This window comes from Pipra filicauda, unplaced genomic scaffold (assembly GCF_003945595.2).
Source record: "Pipra filicauda isolate LSUMZ 115617 unplaced genomic scaffold, ASM394559v2 scaffold50_size3627746_pilon, whole genome shotgun sequence".
Lineage (NCBI taxonomy): Eukaryota > Metazoa > Chordata > Aves > Passeriformes > Pipridae > Pipra > Pipra filicauda.
The window spans coordinates 2,461,129-2,474,818 of record NW_024104654.1 but is presented as its reverse complement, the minus strand read 5'-3'; the positions used below and the strand labels follow the sequence as shown (position 1 = coordinate 2,474,818).

The 13,690-nt window shown below is 41.1% G+C and overlaps 1 protein-coding gene across 2 annotated transcripts in view; it reads right to left on the bottom strand.

Annotated features, from left to right (window-relative positions):
- Window positions 1-13,690, bottom strand: part of FLT1 (fms related receptor tyrosine kinase 1) — a 111,317-nt gene that overhangs the window by 59,980 nt on the left and 37,647 nt on the right. For both annotated transcript variants that reach the window (XM_027727193.2, XM_039386867.1), the window contains exons 9-10: window positions 12,547-12,716; window positions 11,975-12,134 (exon numbers count right to left, since the gene is read on the bottom strand). In XM_027727193.2, coding sequence (XP_027582994.1) covers window positions 11,975-12,134; window positions 12,547-12,716 — 330 coding nt within the window. The remainder of the gene's footprint in view (window positions 1-11,974; window positions 12,135-12,546; window positions 12,717-13,690) is intronic.

Genomic DNA, 13,690 nt, shown 5'->3' with positions numbered 1-13,690 from the left:
AAAAGACATGTAAAATGCTAAATGAAATATTAGCCGCAGAGGCACATCTGTGAACTCTACTAACTTCACATACCATTCCACATCTAAACTTCTGACTACGACGTTAATGCAACTATAGTAGAAACTCAAATACACTTCATGGCTGTTGCCCTCCGTTTTAATAAAAAAGGAGTCACAAGCAAGCTGAGAGTACTATATCCAACAGCTGCCAGTACACATGAATACTGTTCTATACACCACTTTGGCTCCACAGATTGCTGGATCACCAAACGTTTAAAGATCTGTTGCAGCACGGCTGCCAGGCAAAGCCTAGGACAAGACTCAGACTCATGCTTTTGGATGCAGAACCAGATGCTTTCTCTCATCAGCTGCCAAATGCCTTCACTTTAACCTCAAATACACTAATGTAGCTTTAGGAACATCACACAAGCTACATCCACTCTTCTGTGCTGGCTGCTCAGGTTAATACTCGAAGGCATCCTGCCTCTGGCTGCTGCCAGGGGTGCTATGTGAAAGACACTACCAGCAGCAGGGTAGAGACGGGGAAGGGGCAAATGGGAGTAATTAGGTCCTGCCTCTTAATCTGACCTCTTCTAACAACGGGCATTTTGTAACAGAAAGAGAAAAGGCTCTGCTGAACCTAGATGTAGTCATCAAACCAAATGTTTGTGTTAAGTACAGATGCTTGGAGAGAAAGAGAGAAAAATGAAAACACAAAAATCTAGGCTGGCTGGAACCTAAACAGAAAATCATCTTCTTGTTAACTCAATTGATGTTTCATTGCATGTGTCCTCAGATAACATCAGCTACATATTTTTCTGCTTTGTAAAGAAATTGCAAACTACTTCAAAATACCTACTCAGTAAAATAGGAAGGGTATCCCATTTTTAGCAAGAACTGCCTGTGTTTCCAAGGAAATCCCACTGAATTTTAGATATTTGAATATTACTCCAGATATCTCCAGAGTGCACGAATTCCTGAAATGTTTTGCTTTGGGATGAGCCTTGTTGCTTTGCATCTTCAGGAAATCTTACAGCAGGGTTACCGCCAGGTTAATGAACAAGCACGTAGTGTGCAGAGGGTTTGATAAACAAGCTGATATTCGTCAGCACATTTCTAAGTATTTCTTTCACCTGTTTCCCTGCAGACCCTTTCATGTTCCTATTTTGTGGGTACGACTCTGCGTGTGTAGAGATCCCATAAAAAAATGCTAAAGGGGATGTGTACAAACCTATGCTTATAAACATTATGCAACCTCAGAGCAAGGTAATCGGGCTCTGCTTTCTTAGTTGAGCAGAGCAATCAGGTTTTTCACACCCTAAGTAGTTTTTCCCATGTGCCTACATGCGTGCTGGCATGCACATTTGCTGTTGTCCACCCCCATCCACCCCCGCCCACACAGGCACGTGTCTGAGAAAACGGCTCTTCCTTTGGAAAAACAGGAGCCGCTAATTCTCTGTCGGGTTTCAAGAGAAGCCCAGCACAGGGGGAAAGAGGGGTGAGAGCGTCACTGCCTATGGTGCAGGGCTTGTTCTACCGCCAGACCTGCTCATCTCGCCTGTAGCTTCAGGAATTTGCAGGACTTTGGAAAGGTTGGGGGTGGTTTATGCAACCAGAAGTTAAGTCCAGCTTTATAAAGGGTTTGTGATGTGCGGAGCTGGCACCGGCAGGGGCCCTGGAGAAGTGGCCTGGGGGAGAGGAGCCAGCCTGCTTCTCAAGAATACATCAAGCCCTTGAGGAAGCAGAGTGTGCCATGTTTGAAGATGCAAAGATAATCACAGTGCTGGGAACCGTCTTGTGTAGCGGAGGAAGCCAAACAACAAGAGGAAAGCTGCATATGCTCCTGATTTCGCACAGGAAGCTAGCAGCACCTCCTGCCAAAGCGAGATAAGAAAACTCCCATGGTTTATCCTGGACAAGGCTATGGTGATCAACCTTCGCTTCACACTGTCCTCGCTCTGCTCGGTGGCCCGCTCCCTTTCCTAATGAGTTTCAGAGCCCTCACGTCTATTAGTATACAGCACGCCAAGCACAATAGTGTGGTGTATTTATAACTATCAATGGGGAAAAGTTTCCAGGGTAAGAGTGTACTTCATGTCATCTTGATGTATGTCACTGAAATCTAACTACAAACCAGCTCCAAGCTAAAGTCCTGCCGATTAAACTACTCGTCTCAGAAGAAAAGCTGTTCTGTTGTCACCCCAGTGATTTATAGCAGAGCATAGGAGCTGAGGTAAGTGATTTGTCCAATTATTCACAGGACTGGCTTGACCCCGACTATGACAGTCAGTTCTAAATGAAAGCTCCACATCCAGCCTGACCAGACACATCTTCCCCATCCCAAAGACAGTACTGCAGTTTGCAGTTCAAACAGTACAATGAAAAATACCAGTGGAAGAGCCTCATTCCCCAGACCGGTTGGAAAAATACTCGTCTCTATCTCCTTGTCTTCCCAGCTCCTCCCTCCCAATTCCTCCTGCGTGATGCCAGAGGCCATTGCAATTGTTACCTCCCGTAACATCCCATTCAACTCTAAGCATTCCTCTTGGCAAAGCCACTGGAAGCCTTGATCACACTCAGTCACTGAGGCAGTGCTTGTCAATTGATAGTATTTGTCAATTGCACCAGTACTAGGAGCCAGGGGAAGCCATCCTGTCAGTAATACTGCCCATTTGTTAGAGTGATTAATGGCAGTCACAATACTTTCCTCAGCACCTTTCTTTTTTTAAAGAGCAGCAATCTATTCCTAGCAGTATCGGGGCAATGTTACTACAAATCCCAGTTGGGCTGACTCACATCTTTCAAGAAGCAATGGTGACAACACTAACTTAAGACAGGAACTCTGGGAATTCCTGGAATTGTAAAGAATACATAGGAACTGTTTTTCATTTGGAAGTTATCAAAAAAATCTGAATGACATGGGCCTCGCCAGCTCTGTGCCTCAGCATCCAGCACTGTGCAATTGGTAGCATAGGGCTGGTGTAGCCACGTGTCCCTGGGAATATTGAGTCAATCTGAAGCAGGAAACAGAGAGGAAAAATAGTAGCAGAGATCATGTACAGTTTGTGAAACGTGCTTTGTGGGGGGGAAGGGGAGAACATCTGCTGGCCCCCTGCCAGCTTTGTCTATGCCTATGAGTCTATGATTCTCAGAAGCTTTGGTCCAAATGTTCCTGCTCTAGATCAAAACCAATAAGTTAGAGATTGAAATACTGGTCCCACTGCATTTGGTGGCAAAGCTGCAGCTGGGAGCTCATCCCAAGCACCTTTCCCAATATGGGGATTAGTGGGGCTAGGAGGAAATCTACAAATGGTAGGAACTTGATATATTTTAGACTGTATATTGTTTATTTGTTTGTTTATATTTAGGTAGGAACTTAACGAGGAATGCCAAATAAGAAATCCTAGTGAAAATGGTGCACATTCCTCCCTTGCATGACTCCTTCTCCTCTCTGCTCACACTGTCACTGGTCTCTACTTCTTCCCATCATAGTATCAACATATGCCTACCACAAGCAGATGGGATATCACCAGCACATCTCACTTCAGATACACTCATGACTCTCAGAGTGCAGCAACTCTCCATTGCCACTCCTCAACCTTTGTCTCCAGAGTAGGTGCAACTTATGACCAAGGACACCGTGCTGAGAAACTATTCACTGACAGCCTATGGGGTGGCTGGAGGATTTCTAAGTGGCCTCCGTACATTAGGCTGGGATAGGGCCCTGGTGTACTGCTCACTTGCCAGAGGGAGGACTGAGGTTTTTTTCTGTTTTGTAGAATGATTTGTTTCCACATACAGGGGGATATCTGGAGAGTAAGTATGTTCTCTAGGGGAGATCCCTGATGTGCCAAATGCCTCATCCTCCTGGTCAGCATCTTTGAAAACAGTAGGGTATATGGCATATGTTGTGTATTTCCATGGTTCTATCAAAAAAGAAAGTATTTGATAGCTGCACACTGCCTTTCTTGCTATTATCTACATGCAACCAGATAGTGAGATAGTGTTTCCTTTTCATACTAATTCTTTCCAAACATTATGACTTGCCCTGAATTGTTCCAATATGCTTCCATGGAAAGATGATTGATTTGAGCTATCTCAAAAGAAGCAGTAAGATCAGCAGCAGTGTTACCTACCCCAACTTTGAACCTTTCATCAGCCCATGCTCACATTTCCACAGGAAAAAAATCACTTCTATATCTGCACACCTGAGCACCTTGTAACACCAGCTACTCACAACAAAAAATGCAGATGATTGAGGTTGAAGGTCACAAAAAACCTCATTCTGTTTCCAATTTCTTTCCCAACACTTGAGACTCCTGGCCATTAGGGAACATAACACCATTTGAAAGTAATTTTTCAGGTGTCTGTACATCCTGAGGTTACCTGAAATGTTCTCACCTTGTCTTATCAGATAACTATATTTTGCTTCTTGACCCTCAGTTTTCTGATTCACACTGCTTAACATTCTTCATGGACACAAATTACCATCGTATTTCAGCCAAACCTCCCTTCCTTCCTTATTATCCACCTCTGTTCCCTCCTTTACTAGAATATAACCACTTTCATGTCCCATGCAATCCTGAGATTCAGCCTCCACTTTCTCTGTCCGAAAGCAACAATCATGTCCTCCACAGAGGAGCTGGATGTTGGCTGGAACTATAGAATTATCACCCAAAGCATGAGATTTTCACAAACACCTAGAATTTCTTTCTGGGGAAAAATGTGTCTGATTTTAATAGTCTGTAGTACTGCAAGGAAGAGGGTCTTGTGATTTGGTCGAACAGTCAGAATCCTAAAGAGAAAGTCCATGAAACTTCTACATACAGTGTCCACTCTATTTTTTTTATTTCAAATTTATGTTCCTTATATATATAAAGTCCATTCAGACGTTTCTTGCATAAGTTCTTTTTCATGCACAACTCACTTTTGATAGCTCACTCAACTTCTAGACATAACCTTACATCTATAACCTTCCAAGATCTGTGTATCTGCAACATCTTCCTTCTCACAGTGTCAAAATCCCCTTCCCGTGGATCTTCCCCTTCCTGTGCTGAGTGGATCTTCTTGGTTGTAGAAAGGAGTAACACCTTACTAACCTATTTACATAGTTCTTAATACTCCCTGTCCTGCTGACAAGCTGGAGGCACAACTCACACCCTTTCCATTTTCCAGTGATTAGCAAAGGAGACGGAGGAGCTATTGCTGCACGGAGGTTGTGTTTTTCAGGATGATTTGTATTCAGCTTCACTCCAAGTAGGGGTCTGAGAGCAGCTCTGGGCTGACTGGATTGAGGGACTGGAAGTGCAGGCAGAAAACAAGGAAGGGATGAGAAAGAATGGAGGGAAACATTTCTAAGGAGAGAGGGGAGTTGATTAGAGGGAAAACAGGAAGAGAAAATACTGACAGACATGGATGTAAGACCAAGGATCCATCTACCCCATATCCTGTCCCAACAATGACCATATGCAGATGGTTGGGGATGAGTAAGAGCAGGACTAACTTCAGATACTTCCTCCTAATACTCCCCCAGTCACCAATTATTATCAGCTCAGGAACTTCCCGCAATGGAGACTGTTTCTGCACTTCAGTGGATTTCTCTTCCAAGATTTTGCACAAACTTTTCAAACCCCCAAAATCCTCTGGTGAGGAGTTTCACAGATATGCTATCCACTGCACGAAGAGCTATATCCTCTTTCTGTTCCAAATTGTGCTCTTCTTGTCTTCATTTAATGGCCTCCACTTCTTGAACTGGAAAAGACATACCCAATTGCTTCTCAGACATATGTGTAGATCACAAATTTGTAGATCTCTATCTTGTAGCCCCCAAGTCACCTCTTTTTTGGTCTGCAAAGACTTGACCTCCTTCCTCACTCGTCCCTCACACATTCCTCTCATTCCCTGAAATTCCTTTAACCCTTTTTGATGCCACTCCTGGTGTGCCTCCCAGTTTACTGCATCCTTTGAAATGAAAGGATCAGAAATGCTCACAGTATAAAAGATGTCGGTAATTGATGGATTTTTGGAGTTATCATGGTGTTCTTTATTCCAGTCTTTATTTCTTTCCTGGAAATTCCTAACACTTGATTTGCTTTTTGAGCTGCTCATGATGGTGATAATTTTCACAAACACATCTATCACAACACTCAGATCCCTCTTTGTGGTAGTAATGACCAACCAATAGCCTTTTTACATGTATCTTACATATGAAAGCAGATTTTTTTTTCCTGTGTATATCATGCACATTTATCTTAAGTGAATTTCACCCTGCCTCTTTGTCACTTGGATACCCAGATTCATACAGTTCTGCATTTCTTTGCAGTCAGTCCCTCTTACAAATCTGCATAACTTGGTATCATCATCAGACTCTGACACCTCCTTACCATCTTTTACGGGTTATTTCTGAACATGTTGACAAGTACAGACCCCAGCACCAACTCCTGAGAAACTTCCCTATGCTGCAAGAACTGGTTGTTCCCTCTTAACCTCTGTTTTCTATTTTTTAACAGAGTATTTTTTTTCTGAGCACGAGCTTACCTCACATGACATATCTGTTCAAAGCCTTCTGCAAAGGCTTTTTGAAAGGCATACACATAAAAGGAAAAAGGATGCTAACTAAAGTTTGTATATTTTTGTAAAAGGTGTACTAGATCCAGTAATAGTACTCCATTCATAATCACTCCTAAGCACACACAGAGTTTGACCTGGTGCCTTCCTTTGGCCCAGAGCCCCTGCTAGCGCAGGAGCAGGTTTCTGGCTACGGGCTGGGACGCCCCACTGGTTCGGACACTGCCAGCGTGCGGGGCCTCGCTCACATCGTGCAGTCCCCACGTACAGCCTGTCACACATTGTATATTCTAGGGGCTGGGCCACAGGGAGTAAAAGATCAATCAGTAACGTCCCACGATCTGTGTGACCCTTATGTGTTTTTCCCTAAGATTGCACATAGTTAAGCCAAGAGACCACCCTGTGAAGACAATGAGAGGGAAAAAAAAGAAACTAGGAGAAAAAAAAAAAGGGGAGAGCAAGTAAAAAAAAACATAGGTGAGTGAGAATAAAAGTCTGATGCTAAGCAGAGCATCCCTTACCACCTGCATCTTGCTGTAGTTCTTGCGTTTTAAGTTTGAACGATGACAAAAAATATAATACTTTTTGGTTTAATTTTTTTTTTTTAAATTTGGTTTAAAGTGATTTGAAAACTAGAAATTTCAAAATTTGAAAGCTTAAGGTTCTGGTTCAACTAAGACCTATAAGGAAGTAATTTCTAGCTTGCAGAATAAATTCGTCAGCATCTTACCCTGAGGACAGACTGGGGCAAACTGTACTTGGTGTAAAGTATGTATTTGTCAAGCTTATGTAACCATATGTATGTGCCAGGTCTAATTCATATGGTATTTTGCAAGCAAAATAGTAAAAAATATTTTAAATTTCCATAATACTGACTGAAGACAAGGATACAGCCTCACTAGATGTTTTCAGAGGAAAGAATGTGTTTGCAAGCAAGCACTGAATTTTGGGTCCCAGTGGAAGTGCAGAATGAGATACTTCAACATATTGCTTGTTCAGGCTGAAGTAGATCAGATGCTATTTCACTCCTCTCTTTCTTTTGGTTTCAAATTCCCTGCAAGTCCATGCTGCTACAATGTACAGTCATGGCAGTTCATCTGCATTTTTTGAAAGATACGTAAAAAAATCACAGGGTTTGATTTTTTTTTACACTAATCTATTTCCTCAACTGCAGCAAAATAAGGGAATAGCTAGTGTAATTTTTTGGTGTACCCATAAGTACCTTTACATTACTAGATTGCTGTAAGAAGATATCTTATAGCACAGGGCGGAAGCCACAAAGACCATCAGCCAGATCCTCAGACAGTATGAATTTAGAGCTGAGGATCTAGCCACATGTCAAATGAAACAAAGGCATTTTAGAATTACCTGTTTATTAATGGCATCTGACCTACTTTTACCAGCTCTAAGGACTCAGATTTCCCTTTCCTGAAAATAGAAGGTGGCACAGGGAACAAAACCAGTTGCTGTGGACAAACTAATGGGCATCAATGTTTGCAGACATCCAACAATTAAATTTGGGTGGTTCAGTACATTTCTAATTAAGTACAATTAACATTTGTTCTTTACTTGTTCATTTTACATACCTCACTGATGTTCCAAATCTGGTTTCCCCTGATCATCTCTCCAAGTACATCCTAATGATGCTGCCTTTCAATCCCTTGTTAATACACTGACATAAACAATGCAGAAATGCAATTAGGCTGCTATGTACACATAGCCTGCCTCCTCTTTCACTGAAGTCAGTGAGAGTCTGCCCGTGCAATGTCATTATGCTAGTTTCAGTCTTTCTGTATGTCTGCAGAAGTTTCAAGGAAAACCCCTATTTTTTTCCTCCCAGAGATGCTCCTCTTCCTTCCTCTGCAGTGCTGGAGAGCTATTTCTATAGAAATTTAATAGAAAACTATTTTTATAGAAAGTCATTCACATGACCCTGCCTTTATACTGCATACAAGTCTCCAAGGGAGGTGATATTCCCTTCTTATCACTCTGTGTCAAATCAGTAGTGATTTCAATGAGGACCCTCACACATCAGAGCGCTGCAAATGTTTTGGTTTCCTGAAATTAGCTCTTTGGCAGCAGCACCAGATTCAGCATTGCTGTACAGCCCTGGTCTCTGCTGCCTGCTTCTGTCCTCAACTTCATGTATTCAGCCCTCCATTTCCAATCCCACCGTTAGGTGATTTTACCACCAAGAAGAGTTCATATCCTGACACTATAGTCAGTAAGGCAGAGAATCATGTACTAGTTTTACCTATGACTTTGTTTTTGTAGGCAACTTCAAAATACCCTTATGTTTCTCTCTCCCTCAAGCACATACACACAGAAAATAACCCAAAAGCCAAAAAATCACAGACTGATGTGATGACAGGGTTGTAAAATAATAATCTCGTATTCAGTTTAAAGCTAAGCAAAACTGACAGATCAAGGAGAGAGGGATGCAGCAAGGTGATAGGAGAGTTGGAACACCTACAGTAAAATTTCAGTGTGGCATCTGTTTGCAGTTTCTGAGGGGCAGATCAGTTAAACCTTGGGCAGAGCTCAAAGGTATCTCTTGAACTGCCCACATAGAAACGTCCAGAGAGAGAAACTTGCCCCAAATGACACTGCATAACTGCTGAGCAATAGCAGTATCCCACGTCCCTTTCTTGGCAATCTCTGCCAGGCCAGTTTAAGATAAACACAAATCTGCTGAAGAGATTCGGGTCAAGAACCATTAACATCAAGCACGTTCCTGGCATGCAGATACTTGTTCTGCAGCCTCAGAACTGATCCGTTTTAGGTGGATCCCAGCCTGCCTCGCTCTGGAGACCCTCAGCAAGTCCTGCAACTGTCTGCCCCTGCACACCTCTGCTGACAACCCAACCTGAGCCAAAACCAGGACAGAAAGAACAGCTCCAGAGTGGTAGAGAAAAGGCCAGTGAGGCTGGTGGACACTGCAGGACAAGTGTCCCACCAGCTGTCCTCCGCTATATCCAGTGAGCAACTGTGGACTTCTCGGTTTGGGAATGTATGTCTGCTACAGAGCAGCAGAATAAGCTGCAGTAAGGTAGCCCTGGAGAAGAAGATTCTTAATCATTTAAGAAATGCTAATTTTATTTTTTTCTCTACTTGCTTTTATTTCTCATTGCATCTTCTATTGTCTTTTGCCTGTCATCTCTAAACTTAATAGCTCTACATAAGCTTTAAAAAGCCCCAGAACATTACAATTTGCCCCTGACAGTTTTTCTTGACTCACCTGTGTTTCCTTGCTGGGGTGGCCATCAGAAGACAATCTTACCACCTATCTATCTAGTTAGCTAGCTAGCTAACAGAAAGTTGTTTAATGGCAATAGAGTTGGTTCAAATAAAGTAATTGTAATAGAAAATAAGGAACAGGGAATTTTAATGATGTTGGTCTTTCCATGTTTCAAAAATTCACATTTGTTGAGCAACTTTACAACTTTCTTTTTTTTTTAATTTTTAATTTGTTATGAGGAAACTGTAGAAATTATTTTGTTCGGCTGGTCTCCTGTTACTGGTCAGACAGAAGTAGAAAAAAAAGTTATGCAAATTGATTGTATCAATCACAAAGCATTAAACTACCTCTGCTTTTAAAAACAATGGAATTAATTGAGGTATTTTTAGATCACTGAAACAGAAATACTGTTTCGAAAATAAATTGAAAGAAGCAGCCATATAACCTAATGGTTGCCGTTAAGGAGGTCGTAGGCAATAGTCCTTCAAAAATAAAAGCATCTAACATGCACTATGCATCATCCTCCAGCTTGCAGTGACACTACTCAAGTGATGAGAAGTTAAACACATATACAAATCCTGGAGCAAACAGATCTGTGCACTGCACGATCTTTGCAGCAACAGCATCTTTTTACTTGGAGTAGATGCTCTGTCCTGTGACACACAACTCAGAAATTTGCTGAGAATCCCTACTGCCATACACCGTGAATGCCATACATTTGTGGAGGTTTATTGACTTAAGGTACAAGGTGCATCTGTGCATGGAAATAAGCACTACTTGAGCACAAGCAGAGCAACATTTTAATATTGGAAACCTAACATTGGGCAGGTAAATACAAGAAAAATGCTGTAAGGGCAGAACAAGATAAGTTTTTTATCTGCAGAAGGTATATGCACCTTAAATCTGTTATTTAGGTAAACTTTCCCTCACACAAAGAGGAAAGTGTAATGAAATAAGTAGGATTAAAGGGTTTTCCAGTTCTTGAAGGAGAACACCCAAACTGGCACAGACATCAGCCTGAGCAAGGTGTGCCAGCTGCTGAGGTACTCCACTCTGCTCCCCACCTGGAGCAGGAAACAAAATGTAATTACTTGGGTATTTATGCCTTTCTGTGATAGTTAATTGTTGCCATATTATTCAGAGGGAGTCATTCCACTTCTTTTAGGCAAAGTATTATAAATGGTGTTCTCCAGACTACTTTTTCGGTGAGTACTTTAAGGAGAAGGAAGGGAAGAGGGTTAGAGAGAATATCACAGAACAATTATGAAGCAATTTGGAATCAAGTCTGGAAACAACCTTGTAACAGAGCCAATAGCTGATTCAAATTGTTACATTTCTCCTTGGATCACCTGCTCAAACACACTCCTAATTAACATTTAATGGAGTCTAGAGTTTAGCACAAAATTGAACACCTGCTTGTAGTTATTAATTTCTCTTTCTGATGACACACTCTCCTGTGCTGTAGCGCAGATCTGTGTTTGTTGACAGAAGGAAATATCTGACAATGGATGAGCACCACCCCAGCTCCCAAGGAAGAAACAACTGTTTCTTCAGTGCTGCACTGAGATTTCAATCCAGAGTATGCATAGTTGTATAAACTCTTGAAAGAAACTAAAAGACTGAAAATTTTCATATAGGTCTTTCTCAATGTTTCTCTAGTTAGAAGATGTGACTTCTTTTCTCTTACACCTATTTGCAAAAATAAATTAATACTCAAATTTTGTGACTTGCCCTTCAAGGGTAACATACCAGATAGAGGAAATGCAGCCCTCACCTGTCCTCGAAATGGAGAATTTCAGGTTATATCTATTCCGGCAAACGGAGAGATTGCTAGTGCCACCTCTTGGTGAGAAAGGCACAGAAAGACAGTCATTAACATAATCCCAAAGAAAGGCATAGTGGGAAAAACAGCATGTGCTTCTAGGAAATGCTGTCCATTCTCTGACTGATCTCAAAGCAAGTACCCTTAGTTTGAGATGTTTGTTGTACTTGGTTGAATGACATCTTGTATTCCTGCAGTTAAGCATGTGCTTAAATATTTGGCTGAATACAAACTTTACTAAATAAGCAATGTTTATAGCAAGCCTTATTCTTGTAAAAAAAAAAGTAAATATTTAAGTGTAGTAGTAAGGGAAGACATGCTAAATAAAAGCAAGGAAGTTGTCCTACCTTGTTTTATAATGGTTTTGTTTACAGGGATACCACATCCATGTAATTTTAGGCTGAGGAATACCATATGCAGTGCACGTCAGCACTTGTTTGCTGCCCAAAAAATACAGATTGGGATCAGGGAATGAAGACACAGCATTTTCGTATATCTGGGGTTTCACTGTAAAGAGTAAAAATCGAAAAGCAATTAAAACAAGCTCATTTCCAATGTATAGCATGATCATAAAAAAAAATACATTATTGCAGTGTGAGTAACAAGAAAATTTCCCAGGAGAACAAAACAAACCAGCAGTCCTGAATCAAGTCAGATGAGCAGTTAGTAACACATTTAAGTCATCACAAATAAGTATGTGACTGTGGAAGACAGAAACCCTTCTAATGGAAACCAGTGTCCATCTTCTGACTCAAAGATCAGTCTGCCACACAGCATCTGAGGCTTGCATTTGGGCTCATGCAAATCAGTAAGAAAACCCACAAAGTCCTGACCTGTGCAAGACCTATGACAATACAGCTGAATGAAAATTCAGCATTTACATGTTCAGGAGAAGCATGGGAACAGGTTGCAAACTTACCATTTACCGTAAGAGTAACTGTAAGATTCTTCGACAAGTTCCACTGTCTTATGCTCAATATTATGGTGTAGTTTCCAGCATCTTCCTCAGCAACATCCTTGATGATTAATGAATAGTCTTTAACTATGTACCGGGCGCATTTTTCAGCAGCAGGTAGCCCATCTTTTAACCTGTTTAACAGAATTCCAGAAATCAAAATTTTGTAAACTATTTTTGGTTAAACTGCCTGTGTTCCTTCATTTCACAACACTTCTCAATCTTTGGGAAAGGATTTACAGTCTGAGATTCTGTTTACTAGAGGCTTATCCTCCCCTTTCAAAAAGGATTGCTGATATTTGTAAAATACTTTAGAAAATCTATTCTATATATTAAAATTGTTAAGGATCTGACAGGGCTCTATGGCATTTGAGAGTTGCTGAAAATTGCAGTTGTCCATGCTTGTGCCACCATTTAGTCTAGAAGACAACCATTCTGGCCAAGAGTCACTCATGGAAATAGAGGTTGCATCATCCCTGCAGTGACCATTTTTTTATGACCTCAGAATACATCCTGGGACAAAGGATTACAGTAGCCTAAGCACAGCTGTGATTTTAGGAAGAGGAAGAGTAAGTAGATTAGATAAGCACTTAAGAATCAGATATCCTGCTATCAAGTGAATGTTTTCAAAGATAACAGAAAATCAACATAGAAAGTACTAACTGTTGCTTACACACAGATTCCTGAAGCACAACATTTTTCTTCAAAGTCTAAAATACATTGTAAACTACATTTTAATAAGTTACAAGAAGATTAACATGATGTTAGTAGAAGGGTGCAACAGAGATTCACTATGATGATGGACTTGATCAAAATGATTCACAAGTTTTAATAAGTATTTACATAAAATTCTTACTAGTATTAGAGGAGCACTAAAAATTTGTTCAAAGGGCTATGGATTTAGGCATTTCTCTGTATCTGTATTTTACAGAACCACAGAATAGTTACAGCTGAAAGAGCTTTTGTCTAGTCCAATCCCCTGTACAAAGCAAGATCAGAAGGTTGCCCAAGACCATTTTCAGTATGGTTTTGGATATCTCCAAGGATGGAGACTGCACAGCCACTCTGGATTACTTGTTCTAATGTTTGACCAACCTCACAGTGAGAA